At 42.7% G+C, this 20749-nt stretch overlaps 1 protein-coding gene across 2 annotated transcripts in view; it reads left to right on the plus strand.

Moving 5' to 3' along the window:
- WDR7 (WD repeat domain 7) overlaps positions 1–20749 on the plus strand; it is a 586970-nt gene that overhangs the window by 356677 nt on the left and 209544 nt on the right. For both annotated transcript variants that reach the window (XM_073620215.1, XM_073620224.1), the window contains one exon: positions 16757–16978. In XM_073620215.1, coding sequence (XP_073476316.1) covers positions 16757–16978 — 222 coding nt within the window. The remainder of the gene's footprint in view (positions 1–16756; positions 16979–20749) is intronic.

Below are 20749 nucleotides of genomic sequence, written 5' to 3' on the forward strand. Positions count from 1 at the left end.
GACTCCAAGTGTCAGCAACTGCCCTGAGGTCTCACAAGACCATCATTATAAGGGCTGTGTGCACCTGGACACATACCCTGCTGGTTTTCCACAAAACCCAGACGCTGGGTTAGAGATTTCTTCCCTCCCAGGACACTTTGAAATCTCCAAGGAACGAAGCCCAATCCAAGAATACCAAAATCCGGAGAAAGCTGTAAACACAGTTTTCTACACTCATAATCTATACTTTGGAGTCTAACATGTTGCACACGTGCAAACTCTGTGTCCCTTTTCCAACCATTTTCTAATCTCACACCATGGCAGGGCCTCACACTATCACACCCTGTTACTACCGATTGTCTCCTTTTTTTTTAGAAATCACTCTGAAGGGTAACTAAAGTCTAAAAAAGTAAACAATGCATAATACATAAATAAACTTTTGTTGTAGAGTTTGGGAAAATGAATAAATGTAAATTCCCCAGTAGGCCACTTGAATGTTTGCAACAGTCTGTGGAGTCTTAGTTGGTTACTCCTGTTATATTACAGTAGCAAGGTTATGTCATGATGGGAACCTTTACAATCTGATATAAAGATTATGCCGGTAGCTTTCATAAAGACAGGGCTGAATGATTTTCGTGAAGTGTGGTTTTGTGCTTTATCCTTTACTTTAAGTAAAAGATGTAGCATTATTGTTTATTATGATATTTATTATAAATTTAGTTATTATTAGTTTGTGCTTAAAAGAGAAGTAAGGGTCCCCCCCCCCCCATCATACTTACCTAGGTCCTCCGGCGCCTCTTCACTGAAAACCGAGCGAACGAACACCGCCAATGACTCAGTTTTCACAGCTCCGTTAGCAGAGAGCTGCAGACTGTCAGTCACAGCTCTCTGATCATCTCCCTCCGCACTCATTGGAGCACCGAGCTGTGGAGCGGCCGTCTCAGGCTCTGTTGCTCGCTAAGAGGCTGAGGCAGGTCTCAGTCCAGGCACCTGGCGGATCCAGAATTTGTCACGATGTCGCGGTGCCTGGACTGATATCTGTGACGTCAGCAGAGAGCGGACTTCAGCCTGCTCTCTGCTGAAAACGGGTCACAGGAGTGCAAAACTATTTGCACACCTGTGAATCATAAGAGAAGCCCAGCCAAATAAGCTTTGACTGGACTTCTCCTTTAACACTGTGGGGAAACTGACCTGTAATGGTGAACACTGGATAGCTTGGTGTTCACCCAAGGCTTGGAGTCTAAGCTCCAGCTGGTTTTCACTAAAGTTTCTGATGGTGGAGATGGTTTTGCTTCTTGCTGGTAGCAGGTCACTTCCATTAGGATCAGCCCACCATAGTATTTGGGATCAAGCGAAGGGCCTTGGCAGGCAGCAAGCAGAAGGTAGTTAGACAGTGCAGGTAGGCAACAAGTAAGCAGTAAACTAGGGGGAATGATGGAGTAGTCAAATTTAGGCAGGGGTGTTGGCAAGCAGAGAGTAGTTTGGCAGTCCAGGTCTGCAACGAGCAATCCGTAAACTAGGCTGGATGATACAGTAGTCACATTCAGGGAGCGGTCTTGGAAGGCAGCATCCATGGGGTAGTCAAACAGTGCAGGTAAACAACACGTAATCAGTAAATGAGGCTGGATGATAGAGTGGTCATGTTTAGGCAGAGCTGTTGCCAGGCAGCAAGCAGAGAGTAGTCCGACAGTCTAGGTCGGCAATGAGCAAACGGTAAACTTGGCTGGATGATCGAGTAGTCAGGCAGAGGTCTTGGCAGGCAGTAAGCCAAAGTAGTCAGACAGTCTTGTTCGGCATGAAGAAGGCAGGAGGCGAGAGAAGGCAATCCAGTTCAATGAGAAGAAGCTTCTGTATTATAGCTTTTGCTCCCAGGTGGCTGGTTTGAAGACACAGTGCCAGCCTGTTAAAAGGCTGGTGCTTAGATACCCACCAGGCTACTACTCAGCATTGTTAAAGTGAACTGTAAGAAGAGACACAGTAAAATCCTGGGCTGTAGAAGGTCAGGGAGTGCTGGAATGAGGCTGGAACTGAACAGTTTCTGAGCAGAGTTGTATTGAGCAGTGCCTGACCAGAGCTGGACAAATCTGTAACAGCCAGACCGCTGCTCTCTCACACAGAGCACAGTAGTCCAGGTATTCAGCAGCCCGACACACCTCTCTGCACAGTATTCCAGTCAACACCCATGCGGTGATGTGCAGAGGGGCGTGTTGGACTGCTGAAGACCTGGACTGCTGTGCTCTGTGTGTGTGTGAGCAGCGGTCTGGCTAAATATGTGCATGCTGGAAATGCACTGCACTGTCTCTTTAACCAGTCAGTACATGCGGGCAGTGCTGACCTTTTTTTATTAGAAAGCCTGGCAATTTTGCATGTGGAGTGTCATGGAAGCACCTTAAAAAAAAATGTTTATTTTTTGGATATATGTTTTATACATATAATTAGAAATGAACTAATCCACTTCAATACTTGTACACGTAAAAAAAAAAAAAAAAAAAAAATGAAGCACAAAGCCATTATAGGTTCCTTTTAAACAGAGGCCAAGCTATGTTGCTGTTTACTTATCTCTGTTTTCAGCAGACATAAATATTGTAACAGTTAAGCCAAAAGTGCGAGGCGAGCAGCAGGAAGAAGTTCAGCGGCAAGTGTGCCTGCTGTTTCATTTCCTACTGGAAGGCGCACATGTGTTCTCCCTCCGAGCAGGAGCGGTGGTTGTAGTGGAGTCAGAGCGCACAGGGTCAGTGCCTCTCCTATTGATCAGTATCCCTGCAGTCCCCCCTACTCCAGCATCTGCTTCATTGGCTTCTTTCAGTGCCTGCTCCACTACATTAGAATAGAAATCCATAACCAGAGCTGTGCTCATCCAAGCAGGGGAAGAAACTAAATTAAATGGTATAAAACAATCTCGGATCAGGAGTTTGTGCCAATTCATCTTGATCTGAGATGTCACACCGGGCCCCTGTGTCTGAGCACCTGGACTTAGAGGCAGCTCTGCTGAAAGTGGATGGTGTGCTGAGATCATTCATTTGTCAGGCCGAGGAACGGGCAGTGGTGGTTAGCAATTCCCCTTCTGCAGAGGTCAGCTGACGGAACAATCAGAGCTGCTGCACAATGGAGCTTTTGCTTTGAACTATTGTTATAGGGCATGATGCTTTTCGCTGGGACTGGGGGGGGAGGGGGAGGCAGTGGCTGGCTTTTCCTGTGTCCAGCCTGCAATATTGAAGCATTAGCCGCTTCAAATCAAATCATATTTCAAGATTGCTCTGGTTTGACCTGTAAGAGACAGAGGTGTGGGGGTAGTTTGGACGCCTACTGTGTTTGGACACCTTAGTGACAGCTTAATGTAAGCCACAAGCACTTGTAAAATTTGTGCTCACATATTGTAAACCCACTCACTAAAATGTCATATAAACCATTTAACATGTTAATGTGATTTCAGATGATCATATTCAGTACTTTTAGATCTGCAGCTTACATTAAATAGGAGTCCCCCCACCTCCAAAAATTAAAAGTACTTGTAGCTGCTGACTTTTACTTTTAGGGTACTTACCTGTCCAGGCATCCAGCGGTGTCTTCACCCGAGCCGATACTTGAATTGACTCTCAGTGCTGGCACCGCCATCTTGGCAATGGGAAACTGGCTGCCATGTGGCTTCACAGCCGGTTTCCTACTGAGAATTGCACTGCACTCTGTGAATGGTCCGGCTGTGGGTAGAGGGGGGGGGGGGACACGGTCTTCCAGCTTCCTTTGCCAGATGTGAGAGCGGTACCTGTCAAAATCAGGTACCCGCTCTCCCCAAAAGGTGCCAAGTGTGGCAGCAGGGGGGGGGGGGGGAGGCAGACAAGCGGAGCGTCCCTTTTGGGTGGAGCTCTGCTTTAAGACACCTGGTGATCCTGCCATGAGAGTCCTTGTTCGGGCGTTTCCTGTTATAGGGTGATATGACTGATTTCTGATTGGGACTCTAAAACAAAGTTAATACTGCAGCTGCAGGAACAGATTCACAGGACTCAATCACTGTGTTTAAAATGTCCGTTCAGTGAAAAATTTATTATTACATGTTATTTTATACATAGATAAGAAAGGGGTGGTGTGAGATGTTATTAAAAAGTAACAAATAGCAATATGTTATTAAAAGCTAACAAATAGAAATATATTATTAAAAACTAGCAAATAGAACAATTGCAAAAGTTAAACCTTGAAAAGGGAGGGGGGAGTAGAGAGCGTTTAGTAGGAGAAGTGTCTGTGTGTTAGGTGAAGGTTACAGAACACATTTCAACAGTGAGAACAAAAATGGATTCTCTTGTGCTTAAATGAACAGTACAATGAATGTCCATGTCATTTCCCCCCTTTTGTTTATTTGACACCATTCTTCTCCGCGTTACGTTCAGCCGATTGCTGGTAACTCCTGTTACATTGGCGCAGAGAGACGGCGTCCTCTTCAGCTCTCTCCTAGCTTTCTCACAATAATGGGTTCATCAGGGCTGGTGGTACATTTGTTGGTACAGCGGGTCACACAGAGGCATAGCCTGATGAGGAAGTAAATAACAAACATGAGAAATAGGAACATCACAATGTAAGTGCCTAGTTTCTGTAACCATGTTGCTATGCCATATAAAAAATCACCAAAACCTCCTAAACCCTGAAAGGGGTTCCATCCATCTTTAGCAATATCTCTGGCCTTATTCTGTAGTTCTCTTATCTTAGCAAGATGCCCTTTAATAATGTCCTCATTATCAGAAATGTATATACAACAGTCAGTGTGAAATATCTTACACATCCCACCTTGAGCTGCAGTGAGATAATTTAGCGTTAATCTGTGCTCTAATACTACTTTTTTAAGCTGAGCCATTTCTTCATTTAATAAACCTATATCAGTGGTAGTAAGGTTAATAATCTCATCTACAATTCTAGTGTAATTATTTAGTCTTTTCATTGCTTCAATTCCCCATCCTGTCCAGGAAGGGAACCATGACCATGTCATGTCACCTTCAGTGAACAGCTCTCTTTTGAACACTAAAGGGTATTCTGGACTTTGATCTGGTCGCACTGTATCTTTGCGAACAGCCAAAGCAGGTACTAACTTCCCAATATAACATGTACCTGTAACATTAGTAGGAAGCCAGGCGTAAGCTTTATTTCCACATATATAATATAACCCTCTACGTATGGACGGTATGCCTGCTCCTAAAAAACTGGAAGCAATAACATGGAATCTCAGGAAACCGATATTTTCACATATTGGAAACTGTGAGCAATTTGTACTATAAAGGGTTCTATTTAGTTCTGGATCTGGGATATAATAATATTGACCATAGTTTCCTCCATAAACTGTAATTTTTGCTCCAGTGCAATCTGAATTGCCCAACCGTCTACATTTAGTGTTAAACGGGCATGTAATGTTTAAACAAATCTGTGGAGTGTTTATCTGTTTCGAAACCATCAATGTTACTGATCTGTGCTCATTAGCTGTGGAGACTATGTATGAGCCATTTATTCTGGTCCTGTTTAGATCAGTGAAAATGAGAGGCATTGCTATCATGGGTATTGTTCCTGTTTGGGGATGTAAGTGAGAACACACCCAGCAGTTACTAGCGTTGCTATGGGTTGCATACAATTTTAACATTTGGATGAAAGGGTTATTTTTCCATGTCTCAGTTCTCACAAACAACAAAAAGAAAAGAAACATTATCATCTTTTTTTCAAAGGATATCATCACTTCAGGATTTTCTTGCAGTGACTGGCGTGAATCCAGGTGGGTTTTCCTTCCAACTTGACAGCAGAACCGGTTGTCAAAAGCACCAAATGTGGTCCGTCAAATTTTGGTTCTAGTGGCTTTCTGACGTGTCGCTTGACCACCACCCAGTCACCTGGTTGGATTCTGTGAATACCTGAAACAGAATCTGGGTCGGGGATAGATTTATAAACACCTTCATGTATTTTATTCAATGTTCTTTGCAAAATCTGAACATATTCTAACAGATTAGAGTGAGAAGCCTGCAACTGTTGGGGAAAATATAGCCCTGTTTTGGGTGGCCCTCCAAATAAAATCTCATAGGGGGACAGCCCATGTGGTTGTTTAGGGGTAGTTCTTACAGAATATAGGGCTAATGGCAAAGCTTCCACCCATCCTTTTCCTGTATCTGCTTTAATTTTTGCACATCTGTTTTTCAAAATTCCATTAAGTCTCTCAACTTTACCACTACTTTGTGGATGATAAGGTGTATGGAAAGCTTGCTGTATGTGAAGTGCTTCCATTACCTCTTTCATTACTTCCCCAGTAAAATGGGTTCCTCTGTCACTCTCAATAGTTTCAGGAACTCCATATCTACAAACTATTTCATTCAAAATTTTCTTTGCTGTTGTTTTTGCATTTGCTTTGGCTACTGGCCAGCTCTCGGGCCAACCTGAAAACATGTCAACACACACTAAAGCAAACTCATAGGTGCCTATTCTGGGCATCTGAATGTAGTCTATTTGAATTCTTTGGAAAGGGAAATCTGGCTTTGGAGAATGCCTTTGGGGAACATGAACAGGCCTCCCTGCATTGTACAGAGCACAAGTGAGACATGAAGCACAAAACCTGGCTGCAAATGCACTAAATCCAGGTGCTATCCAATAGCAGTCAGTAAGTGCCACCATTGCGCCCTTAGCAAGATGACTGACGCCATGTGCCAGCTGTGCTAAAACTGGGTACAAACTCCTGGGTAGACACCACCTGTTGTCAGCGCTCCACAGGCCCTGCTGATTTTGGGTAGCATTACATTTGATCCACTTATCCTTCTCTTCATCAGGGGCCTGGTTCTGCAACTGAATTAGAGTTTCTACATCCCACTGCTCTTGATGAGGGGAAACTGTCCCCGCTACCTGGGCGACCCCTACAGTGGATGTGACTCTAAATGCCATAAGGGCAGCATCCTTTGCCGCTTGGTCCGCTAAAGCATTTCCTCTGGCTGTCATGTCACTTCCCCTTGCATGCCCTTTTACCTTCAAGATGGCAACTTCTGCTGGTTTCTGAAAGGCCTCAAATAGCCACTCTATGAGTTTTGCATGTCTCACTGGCTTCCCTGCACTAGTCAGAAAGTGTAGTCTACTTGATTCATGATTTCCTGTACTGCATGTGGTACATACAGGATCAGAGCAGAATCTAGTACAAGCTCCGTTACTTTGTCTAGCAGCAAAATGCAGGCTGCTATGGCTCGCATACAACTGGGGGAGCCTTTGATGACAGGGTCTAATGAGGCTGATACATACATCACAGGCCTCTGTTTGTCTCCATGTAGCTGGGTGAGTACACCTGCAGCAAATCCATTGACTTCATGACAGAACAACGAGAAAGTCTTAGTATAGTCAGGAAGTCCAATGGCGGGCGCTTCAGACAAAATTTTAATAAGCTCCTTCATCTGCAATTCATTGTCCCATGTGAGTTTGAAAGGGTTTCTAGTGGTAGCCTCATATAGAGGAGCCATAAGTTCTGATGCATTTGGAATCCAGTCCCTACAATATCCCACTAACCCCAGGAAGGCACGTAGTTGCCGTACATTTTTTGGCTTTTCAAAGTTTTGTAGAGTTTTAACTCGATCTGGGGTTAGGTGACGGATTCCATGTGAAATGCAGTGACCCAGGAAGATCACTTTCTCTTGGCAGTATTGTAGCTTATCTTTGCTAACTTTGTTGTTACTGTTATAGAGAAACAGGAGAAGGCTTACTGTTTCTCTGCTACAAATGTCCTTTGTATCAGAACAAATAAGCAAATCGTCTATGTACTGAAGCAAAACTGTGTTTGGGTGTGAGGGGGACCATTGGTCCAATACTTGCTTTAACGCAGTATTATATTCAGAGGGGCTACTCACACAGCCTTGGGGCAATCTTGTCCATGCTAACTTTTGGGCATCATGGGTAAATGAAAAAAGGTGCCAGCAATCTGGGTGCAGGGGCACCGAAAAGAAAGCATTTGCAAGATCAATCACTGTAAAGCAGGTGCTGGAGGCAGGTATTCCACTTAGTAAAGTACGGGGGTTGGGCACGATCGGGGTATCTGCCTCTATTATATTGTTAATGGCTCTCAAATCATGCACCATGCGATATGTCACCTGCCCACCCTTCTTGTCTGGCTTCTTTGCAATTGGGAACAGGGGTGTATTGACTTGGGACTTAATTGGTACAACAACCCCTGCTGCTTTCAGTTGAGTGATTTGATCCTTTATCCCCTCAGTCTGAGCAATACTCAGTGGGTACTGTTTAATCTGTGGGAGATGGGCTCCTGGTTTAATTTTTATCATGACTGGGGTGCAATCCAGCAGACCTACATCATATTTGCTGGTGGCCCATAATTCAGTGGGAATCACTTTCAATTCTGGTGGAAATGGCAGAGTGGAGTCTTGGATTAAAAATACTCCACAGGCAGAATTTAAAACTTCTCCTGATAGACTACTGACCACTTGGACTCCTGTAGGAGTGTAGTCTATGTTTGCTAAAATTTGGTTCAAAATGTCAGCTCCCAAAAGATTGGTAGGAACTGTGTCTGAAACTAACACTTTAGTGACAATTTCTGTTTGCTGTCCTAGCCTAAGTTTAAGTGGCTTGGACTCAACCAAATCAGTAGAGGTCCCGGTTAGGCCAACACCAGAGATAACATTTGTAGATAATAATCCTGGAGGTAAGTCCTCTATATTAAAAACACTTCGGCTTGCACCAGTGTCAATTAAACAGGTTAATTCTGTTTCTCCTCCAGGATAGGGGAGTTCTTGTAAAAATACTTTTACTCTGGCCTCGGGACCATTGTCTCCCCTATTTAACATGATTGATACTGGCATGCCATTTTCCTATGCCTGATCCACTGCTTTTGGCAGAGAACTGGGATCAGCATGAGGGGCCTCTAAGCTCTTTTCTAGTCTACGGTCAGGAAGATGGCAGAATTTGGCTATGTGTCCTTCCCCATTACAATTGTAGCATATAATTGGTCCCCGATTGCCATGATTTCTGAAATTGCCTTTGCCTCTTCCTCTTCCTTTTCCTCTCTGCTTCCCCATGTACATTACCTTGGGTTTGCTGTCTTTTTGGTTAATCCTGTTTTCTATGGACAACAGGATAGGCAGGACGTCTCGAATAGACATATTGCCTGCCTCAGGCCTTGCTGTGAACAACTTTTCTTTCAACTGGGGTATTAAACCATCAAGAAACCTTTGTTTCACCAGTTGTGTAGATGGACTTGCAGTTTCTCCCGCCTTCTCTTCCTCTATTTTAATGCCTGCTTCCTCAGCCATATCACTTAACCGCCTCCAATAAGCCCCTGCTGCTTCCTCTTTCCCTTGCTTAGCATTCATAAATTCAGCATGTCTGGTTTGTCCATATATTTGGGGCAATTTTTCCTTCAATTTCTCACAAACCTCCCGTCCACTAACCATCTTACCTAGATTTTTGACGTCTACACCACATTCTTTAAGTATATAGCCAGACATGTTGCTTCCCACTGCTTTAATAAGAAGCTGATGAATGTCAGTAGCAGAAGCCTCATATGCTTCCTGTGCAGCACTAAGTTTGTTTGCAAACCCAATTGGATTCTTTCTAGGATCTCCCAATCCTTCTAATATGGCTCTCATATCTTGGGGACTAAAAGGTACATGCCATTTAATTTGAGACTTACTGTCAACAGCATCACCTTCAAAAACTAATTGGGTTCTGACAGGATAAACTGCAACAGATTTCTCTATGCCAGGGGCAGAAGGGCTGGCATCTCCCTTCCTTCTCTCTTCATCTTGCTGCCACAATTTGGAAATTATGGTTTGCTCTGGAAGTTCAGACTCTATCTCTCTTTCTCTGGCCAAAGCCTTAAGTTCAGAGAGATCCAGGTTTGCATATGTGCCTTTTGATTTATGCCAATCATCTGTTTCTAGGATACGAGCCAAATCCCTCTTTGTAGGTTGATATGGGACTGTTAAACCTCTGCTCTCTACTATATTGCATAGCTCATCTTTTGTGTGTTCCATGTAATCTAATTCTTTTGCTTTTGTGCGTGGACCCCTTAAAGCCAAACTGGCAGCCACATAAGGTGGGGGGTCCTCCTCTACAGAGTCTTCTGGCCAAACGTAGTAAATTTGGGCAGTACTTTTATTAAATATCTCCGTCAAGCCAGTTTGATTTGCTACTTTAGCTTCTGTCTCCCATGTGCAAGCTATTCTCCACGTTCCTTCACTGTACAGTAGTGGGCCATAATCGTGCAGAAAAGTTTGCCATACTTTTAAATCAAAAGTCCCTTCAGATTTTAAAGGTTTAGCTGTTCCCTTTGTCCATTCTACCCATTTATCTAGGGGCTCAGTATAGGCAGAACCGTACCTTCGGTTCATATATTCTCTAGCGCTCATCTTGCGCTGGGCATTTTCTGAAGGCCTCTCTCCCTTCATTCCCTTAATTAATTTAATGCCCATAATGACTGGCCAGTCTTCTCTCTTCTCTACTTGTGCCTATACCCTCTTGCCTCTAAAACAAATAGTACAGCAAATCTGCAGATTTACAAGAATAGTCTCCACTTATCTACGTGGATAGAAGGGGTTTATGACAATAGACAAAACACTCATTAAGAGACCCTCCTCGTCTCTTCTCTTCTCTGTGAGTTTTATCTGACCCTACCATGCGCCTCTGACCCAGGTCGCCCACAAGGAGTCAACGCAGGGAACTGCAGAGGATTTTCCCTATCCACACACAGTCCAACCCGTGAAGGGGGACACAAACACATTCACACACACACACGTTACCCAACCAGAAAGGTCCGAGAGTGGTCTGGTTTCCTTGAGAACCGACAGATAGGATACATAGGAAAAGGCAGAAATATAGCAAGCTTAAGGGCAGCTTACCTAGCCGGCATTTGAGGTCTGCGTTTCCCGATGATCCCGATCGAAGCGCGGTTCCTTCTGGAGACTCTGCCAAACTCCTGTTATGACTCGCCAAGACTGATATGACTGATTTCTGATTGGGACTCTAAAACAAAGTTAATACTGCAGCTGCAGGAACAGATTCACAGGACTCAATCACTGTGTTTAAAATGTCCGTTCAGTGAAAAATTTATTATTACATGTTATTTTATACATAGATAAGAAAGGGGTGGTGTGAGATGTTATTAAAAAGTAACAAATAGCAATATGTTATTAAAAGCTAACAAATAGAAATATATTATTAAAAACTAGCAAATAGAACAATTGCAAAAGTTAAACCTTGAAAAGGGAGGGGGGAGTAGAGAGCGTTTAGTAGGAGAAGTGTCTGTGTGTTAGGTGAAGGTTACAGAACACATTTCAACAGTGAGAACAAAAATGGATTCTCTTGTGCTTAAATGAACAGTACAATGAATGTCCATGTCAAGGGTGACAACACTCAGTTCCTGTCTCCCATTGTGCTTCTGCATTGTCACATGGGCTTCCATTGGAGACCACGAGTGGCTGTTTTAAAGCTGAACTCCAGTAATTAGATAGAAGATATCCTTGCAGTGGTGCCCCTATAATGCAAGGGTTTAACGTTTGTGTACTTTAGGGGTGTAGGTATAAACTGTATTTACTTACCTTATTCCTGGTTCTAGCAGGGTGTCCTCAAACTCTCCTTGTAATAGAAAAAAAGCATGACAGGACCTCTTAAATATGAGATCTGGGGTAAAGAAGACCTCAGATCTCATATTTACACTAAAATGCAATAATAATAAAAAAAGAAAAATGTATTTATTTTTTTCAATACATTTTTTTTTCCCCTTGAAGACCATTGGGCGGAAGTGACGTTTGACGTCGCTTTCGTCATTCAATGGTATGGAGCCGAGTGGGGGCGATTTTTCCCTCACTCAGCTTCTAACCTCATAGGGGAAAGGACCCGATCGTCTCCGCCGCCACTGACCACTCTGGTAAGTGGCTGGACATGACCGGTACGCGGTAGGAGGGGGGAGGCCCTCTCCCACCCCCCCGGTGCAAGCGATCCTGTGGCAAATCCGCCGCAGAGGCCACTTTTATCTGAAAGAGGACCATCTGCTATTTTTAAACATACTGGAGTTATGGCAGCTATCTACTGCCATAACAACGGTATTTAGCGTCAAAGTACCAACGTATTATGACAGCGGGCGGTCGGTAAGTGGTTCAAGAATATGTAAACCCAACATTTCATATTCCTGATATGTGCCTGCTGTACCATGTACTTGTATGAAAAAGTATCCTGTTCCCTTGGTATTGCTCCCTGGTGTTCCTGCCAGTCCCTCTGCTTTTCCATTAAAGACTGACCACACTAAGAAGCATGTGGTCAGTTCTTTTGCTGTGCTGGGAACTCGGTGTGCTCTCCTCCAATGATCAGACTTGTCCTGAAACACCCGTTCCCTAGCACGGCCATTCACTGGGAAGTTAAGTGTGCTACTGCTTCTCCTCCCCCCAGCTCTTATGCAACTGAGAACAGAGGGAATGTGATAACTTATAAAAAAAAAGGGAAACCAAAGGCATTTATAATGTTTTTTTTATATCTATACACCAATGTTTTGCCTTTCACTTCTATTTTTAAAGTGTAAGTCTACCCTAAAACTAAAATCCCTGCATTTACAGACATCCACAATCTAACACTAACCCTGTAAAGAAGAAGTCTGTATACATACCTTTTTTGAAGCCAATCCAACCCGATCTCCAGTGGCGGAAGCTCTGCAGAGGACACAGCCGGCTGTGAAATGAATGGGAAGTGACGTCAACCATAGACTTACTATGGGGTTTCCGTTGTCGGATGTGTCCTCTGCACACACCTCCACAGCGAAGCCACGGCTGACAGCTTAGCGTGGAATCAGGTCGGATTGGCTTCAAAAAAGTTATGTATACTGATTTCTTCTTTACAGGGCTAGATAGGTTAGTCTTAGATCGTGGATGTCTGTAGATGCTGGAATTCTAGTGTTAGGGTGGACTTCTACTTTAACTATATGGGTTGTTTTGCAAGGTGATCATTTACAATCGCTTTAACCCTGCATGAGGAAATAAACTTGTGACTGCGGCCTAAAGGGCTGTACACACGGGCTGAATATCAGGCGGCATCGGTAGGTTCAATAGAAACCGGCTGACATTCGGCCCGTGTGTACAGCAGCCGGTCCGACAGAAGCCGGCTGGTTTCTGTCGAAAAGTCTGCCGATCTGCATCCGATCAGTGCGCTCAGGCAAAGGCTGAGAGCACTGACCAATGTGTTCTGGTGGGGGGCCATCCCAGGTTGCTGTACTAACATTGCATAGTTAGTACAACAGTTCCTCCCGAGATCTTGTTTTTGAACGAAAAAAAAAAAAAACTAATAATGTGTACTAGGCTTTAGAGAGGAGGCTGTTGGGGACTATTCGCATGGATTGAAGGCGCCTGCCAGAGCTGGGAGTCACATTGGTAGTGTAAAGGCCTTTTATTAGTAGTCAGTTTAGGCCGTTCAAAGATGGATCAAGATTGCGCTGGTTTAGCATAAAACCGGGTAAATTTCGATCCATGATTGGGCAAGCTGGCTGTACTGAAGTCAATCCATCAATCGACATCAGTACTTCATCAGTGACCGGCTTGTCAGATTTTTCTCATGCGATAACTGCTGGCAACTATAGCCGCCAGCAATGATCATATTATTCTGGCGTCTGGGAAACCTCCCGCTGTCAGAATACAATAGCTCCACGAGAGGGATTCCCCCATCAACACAGAATGTGTTGATGGAGGAATCTAGCAATTTTCTTAACTTCAACCCGTGGTTCAAGGAAAGAAAGTTGTTTATTGTATGATCTGCCTTAGATTTAATCAGCCAGCCATTTATGCTACATGTTTGATTATAAATGTCTCTTGCGCAAAATGGTGAAAGACTGACTAAGTGAAAATGAAAAATAAAAAACTTTTCTGGTACAATGTTTTTTATTGATATATAAAAAGGGGAAACTAGATAACAAGTGCCCACGCAGTGGATATGGACATGAAGCATAACATAAAAGTTCACGTGAAAATACATAAGAAAACATAAGGATATAGATTATAAACTGACACCGACCCTCAAGCTGAGGCCGGGGGTCAGTGCGTTATGCTCGAGCCTTTAAGACCCAGGGGCTAAGGTAGACAAGGGGGTGCGGAGCTGTCCGCATAATGGGGAGAGAAAAAAATAAGGGGGGGGGGGTACAACTTTTGTGCATGTGGGTAGTATCAGGTGCCTGATTGCCCACTGCTAAGATGCTGCAGCATTAAGGCTCGGTTCACACTGGGGCGACCTGTCAGGCGATTTACCCAAATAAAATTGATGTCCTTTTTTTTCCCACAAATAGAGCTTTCTTTTGGTGGTATTTGATCACCTCTGCGTTTTTTATTTTTTGCGCTATAAACAAGAAAAGAGCAGCAATTTTTCATAAAAAAAACAATATTCCTTACTTTCTGCTATAAAACATTCCCAATAAAAAAAAATGTAAAAACAAAATTTCTTCATCAGTTTAGGCCAATATGTATTGTGCTACATATTTTTGGTAAAAAAAATCCCAATAAGCGTTTATTGATTGGTTTGCACAAAAGTTATCGTGTCTACAAACTATGGGATATATTTATGGCATTTTTTTTTTTTTTAATCTAGTAATGGCGGTGATCAGTGATTTTTTTTTTTTTTTTAGTGGGACTGCGACATTGTGGTGGGCAAATCTGACCCAAAGTGACACTTTTTGGGGACCAATGACACCAATACAGTGGTCAGTGCTAAAAAAAAAAAAGCACTGATCCCTGTATAACACTAGGGGGCGATCAAGGGGTTAACTATGTCCTAGGGAGGTGCTTTCTACCTGTGGGGGAGTGTTACACTGGAGGAAAACAGTGATCATGTTTCGGCTTAGCTGAAACGGAAGACCTCTCTTTTCCTCACTGACAGATTAGCGGTGTGCCTTGTTTACATGTGAATGATCGGCGGTTTGCAGCGGCCACCGTACCCACTGATTGGCTTCACAGTTTATGTACAGTGGGCTGTCCGGAAGCGGTTAAACAAGCATCAATATAAAGTGCATATGAAGTTTATCCTGTATTGAGTTGTAAGGTGCTCTGTGCTTGTGCAAATACTGCAACACCCAGACTCCCACCAGAGTGCGCACTCACCCTCAGGTGTGGACCACCTGGGCTTATGCCGAGGTCAGTCAACAAGGCTTTTAGATGGATGTATGTCCACCTGATGGCTTGGGAATCCTCTTATGCACTCCAGGTCATGAAAGGAAAGATGATCACAAAATGGACATAGTGTAATTCCATTTATTAAAATAAGTATTAAAAACAAACTGAGTAATACTCACATATTGCTGTGCAATATGTGAGCACAGGTTGGGAGATCCCTCCTGCAGACGTCATTTGACTATGGGCGGGGAAGCAAGTGGTTAAAGTAACATTCAGTTTCAGTTTGTAAATTTTGAACACAGATCCTAATGGGTGCGCTGATTGTCATTCTGAACAAGCTGCTAGCAGGCTTCAGCTACTACTACTTGAAGCTTTTTAAAAGCCTGCATAATTCTGCAGGCAGCTTGTTTAGAGTGACAGCCAGCATTCCCATTAGGATCTGTAATCAACATTTACAAACTGGAGCTGAATGTTACTTTAAAAGCTTCAACAAAGATTGCTAAAAGCTCACTGTTATACAAGCTGGAGCCGTGTGAAGCAGGTCTATGGCTATATTATATTTGAAATTATTACTTTATTTGTGACATTTGCTATTGACTTATTTTGGACTATACTTTGTATACTTTTGTGTGACATATAATGTGTGGTTTTATCTGTAGTGTAGGTATATTTGGTCTTGGGAGGCAAAGCACTATTGCTTTTATTTATTTTTTTTTATTTAAATGTTAAAGCAGAACTCCAGCTTTTCCTCCCCAAAACAACAGATGCATATAAACGTATCACAACCCCACTGTCATTTTATCTGTATCTTACCCTATTTAGCTGCAAAAATCAAGTGTCTGTGATGTCACTCCTCTTCCTGGCTAAATTTCAAAGTTCTCCAACTTCCTGTTTCCTTCCTTTACCAATCCTGATACTACATGTCCCATCATGCTTTGAGCGTCTGTAATTTCAAGGCAGACTATGGGAGTCACTTGTAGCAGTTTTGCGAGTTGATGAGGGTGGGTCCGAATGCAGATCACTCTTCAGTCTGCAAAGCAGGTGTAAATGTGTCATTTCTGTCTTGCATCATGCCAAAGAATAATGGCTTACTGCAAGTCTACAGAGGAGGGGCTATGGAAGGTTATTATGAAGGTGTTTTCTTCATTGGCAGGGCTGACTTCTAATTGTGATCCATTCAATCCTGTCCAGCAGCAGCAGAGCTAGCTATCAGAACAAGCTGTGTATGAAGGGGTTTCCTTTTGAATAATGCTGGGATCTGTGAGACGGTACCTGGGAGGTTTTGGACTCTTCCTGTAGGTGTGACTTGGTGGAATTGAATGCTAATTAAGATGTATTCCATCCCACCCACCATCAGAGCTATGAAGGAGCTATGAAGGAAGTTTGCAGACTCTGAAAGACTACAAAGGGTGTGTCCCAGGCTAGAGATTGAGCAGGAAGTGACTGGAAGGCCCTTGTCTCCACACCTATACAGAGTGTCACATGGTACAAAGCCTCAACTAAACCCACAATATCAAAGGTCCTGCAGACAACTGGGCAACATGCTACAGAGGTGTACTCTGTCCTGGGACTGATCATTCCATTCAGTTCTAGTGAAAAGAATGTTGGAGTTCAGCTTTAGAGTTAGATTTACTGACTGTAAGTCACATTTTGTTTCTGGCAGACTTTTATATGTGCCTCTTTATTTTCAGGTTGCCTTTCCAACCTTCCCCCAATGAAGAAAGCATTTCCGTCATATGAGGAGAGGAGGAAGCAAGCTACCGCTATTGTCTTGCTAGGAGTGATTGGAGCAGAGTTTGGAGCAGAGATTGAGCCTGCAAAACTACTGACCAGACCACGCAGTTCTAGTCAGATTCCAGAGGGGTTTGGACTGACCAGCGGAGGCTCCAACTACTCTCTTGCCCGACACACCTGTAAGTAAAAGAGACTGTGCATTGAGGTTGGTGTTGTGAGATTTTTTAAAAAATCTATAGGCTGTTAAAGCTATATCTTATTCGTACCGTGCAAGATAGGAAGCCATAGACTGTCAGGTTTATGCTCTTACCTTCAGGTGACTGGAAAGTGGCAAAAGCTTTGCTGGGAATACTTCCGGTACACTCTAATGTAACTCCACCCACTTTGTGGGACTCAAATTTTTTTTTTTTTTTTTTTTTTTTACTAGTGTCCGTAGGTAATGGACCTCTTCTCCTATGGAGAAATTTTCAAAACCATTCTTTTTAATTTTCTTTATTACTTTGACTGACATTTCCAGCTGCCTATTGCCTCAGGGCTCACTAGAAAATTTCCGATTGGTTACCCTCAATGTACATCTTGGGAACCGTACCCAAATATTACAACAATTTTCCTAACCCAGTGATGGCGAAGCTTGGCGCTGCAGATATTTTGGAACCTAATTTCCCATGATGCTACTACAGTGCAGAGTGCATGAGCATCATGGGAAATGTAATTCCAAAACATCTGTGGTGCCACGGTTCACCATCACTGTCCTAACCACTGTCCTAACCTCTTCGAGAAAGATAAGGAGATAGGTGAGGTGGACGCAGAAGGAGACCCTTCAAAGGAATTTTGTGATTAAGGGCTTTGTCAGTACAGTCCAAAATTAGACTCTTAACCTTGATTGAGTTGGGTCAGATCGATCTTTGGCTACAGTGGTAAGGTTGCTGAATGTGCTCAGTCCCCTCATTCATACATTTCTGTTGGTTATATTGGACTCAACTTTGTAGTCACACTCCTCCTGAAAGAGCATCTCAGGGTGTCCTATTGTGTAAGTTAACAGGACAAGTGCGAAATGGAAGAGCCTTCTAGCATCTGATTCACATGCAACTTAATGATCTTGAGGTAAAGCTGTGAGGATAGATGCTGACTTGTTTTTAAAGACTTGGAGGCTGTTCTCGACCTCCTTACTTGTTGAGTCGTTACTCTGGAACACACATGCAGCCAGTGAGGTTTAAGTAAAAATCTGATTTCCTGTGTTGCATGCTTATTCCAGGTCATAGGCTTACTGACTAGTGAAGCTAGGATCAGGTTGACAGTCCAGGAGCCTGCACCATTAAAAATGCATCAAGCTTGACATCTGCCATGTTTCTGTCCTCACACAACTCCAGAGTAAGCCATGCTCATATGTAGGTGGAGATGCTCCAGTTGGCTATTCTCTGTGCCCTGAGCATCTTATTATGACTGAAATATCAGACTAGATACATTTTCGTTGGGGGGTGCTGAAGAGATCTAATCAGTTCCTTTGGTATCTGTACTGCAACTTCTCTGTCTGTCTCAATGCTGCTCATTTTAGAGCCTGAAGTCTTTTTATGGTCTTCCATGTTCCTGTTAAACCTAAAGAGCTGATCACTATATGAAATCTTAGCCATTGTGTATTGTTTAATAAAAAATAAATACATTGAGAAAATACAGATACTGTTATCACTGACCTTCTTCTGGAAATGCTTGTTGCTTGGCTGCCTCTGGCACTGTGTATCAGTGACCTGGAGCAAGCATGCAGATCTGGAAATCGGACTGTGCTCTGAGGTCGTAATTTGCATAGATAATCAAGCATGACATAAGGTATTGCGGCTATTGAATTGGCATGACAGACAGAGAACTAGTATTTTCAGAAGAAGAGGTCGTTTGTGGCAGTCTCCATACTGTCTCCATACTGTCTCTGTACAGGCTTCCCTGGCACCGCAAATCGCAGGGCCTCCCTTACTTGCCCTATGTGCATTTTTGCTGTTGCTTATCTTTATGATTATGAAATCGTGAAATATCTTAAAAACCTGGAATTTGTGTAATTTAATGTACGTGTGGGGGGATATAGCGTGCATTTGTGAACTGATGCAAATAATTGAAAATCTCAGCTTTGAGTGTTGTGAGTGGGTGCATCAGTGATGTGTGCTTGGCTGCCCTTTTAATTTCAGATACGTGTGGATTAAATGGAGCAGTATGACATTTATAATCTCTGCAGATCACTAGATGTGGTGGTTCCTACAATGGTTGGCTGTTTGTTTTTCTTTTCCTGAGTTTGAGTGACAGGGCTTTAATTCAGTTTGCATGTGGCATAACATCATTATTGCCAGATTCAGCCAGAAGCGCCCTCTCCCCTCCAGGACTTATGATATTTACCTGTGTAAACTCAGCGACACTTCAAAATTATTTTATTTAGGACAGAAGGTTCAAGAAAATTATACCTATTTGTATTCCTCCTAGCTGTGTCAGTCATCCTCATTCATATTTTTTCTCCATTCTATATCATCCCACCCCTCAGCCATATTCCTCCCCAATTTGATATCATCCCACCTAATTCATATCCTACTTTTACACATTATGATTCTACCTTCATTCATCTTTTTCCATGCTCTATCATTCTGCCTTTATTTATATTTCTCTTCCATTCTTTATCCATTCTAGAATCATTCATATTTCTCCCCCATTCTATATCCTTCACTTTCATTTATATTTTTTCCAACCTATATCATTTCATGTTTATTCATATTCCTCCCACTTTCCATTTCATTTCAACTTTCATTCATGTTTGTTCATATTCCTCCCACTTTCCATTTCATTTCAACTTTCATTCATATTTATCTTCCAATCATTCAGTTATCATATACTGCTCTTAGTCTAGATAATTCTACCTTTATTTATATTCCTCTTCTAAATCACCCCCCCCAATTAATAATAATCTTTATTTTATATCAATCCAGCTCATTTATATTCCTCTTCTGTTCTATATCATTTCAACTCATTCCTATTCCTCTTCTACACCAGTCCACTCGTTCAAATCCTTTGTTCCACCTTCGTTCATATACCTCTTCTATCTACTGTATCTGACCCCACCTCATTTCTATTCCTCTTCTATAACGTTCCGCCTCGTTCCTATTCCTCTTCTACACCAGTCCACCCGTTCATATCCCTCTTCTAGTCTATACATTCCACCTTCATTCATATTCCTCTTCTATCTACTGTATCTCATCCCACCTCATTTGTATTCCTCTTCTATATCATTCCGCCTCATTCATATTCCTCTTCTATTTTTTACCTTTCCACCTCATTCCTTTTCTATTCCTTGCCACTCCATTTCATTCATAGTTCTCTTCTATTCTTCATCATTCTTACTCCTCTTCTATTCTATACCATTCCACCTCATTCCTCTTCTGTTCTTTACCACTCCACCTTATTCATAATCCTCTTCTATTCTGCTGTATACCAGTCCACCTTATTCATATTCCTCTTCTATTCTATACCATTCCACCTCATTCCTCTTCTGTTCTATACCATTCATTCATATTTCTATTAGATTCTACACCATTCCACCTCATTTATACTCCTGTTCTATTCTATACCAGTCTGCCTTCATTTATATTCATCTTCTATTCAATACCATTCCACCTCATTCCTCTTCTCTTATATACCACTCCACTTCATTCATATCCCTCTTCTAGTCTATATCATTCTCAACATCGGTGTTTCTTAACCTCTTTGCAGTCAAGGTACCCTTTCAAATCTCGAGGCACCCCATCCATTAGGCACCCCATCCTAAAATGTAATTAACGGAACTAAAAGTTTTACTTAACGCAGAAACATTAACACACGTAGGACACCCAATGTTAAAGGTAAATTATACTCCAAAGCAAACACATCTTTGCACACCAGTACTGACTAGTATTCTAATGTTTCTCTTCTCCTTCAGCTTC

This window comes from Aquarana catesbeiana, linkage group LG01 (assembly GCF_042186555.1).
Source record: "Aquarana catesbeiana isolate 2022-GZ linkage group LG01, ASM4218655v1, whole genome shotgun sequence".
In the NCBI taxonomy this organism is placed as follows: domain Eukaryota; kingdom Metazoa; phylum Chordata; class Amphibia; order Anura; family Ranidae; genus Aquarana; species Aquarana catesbeiana.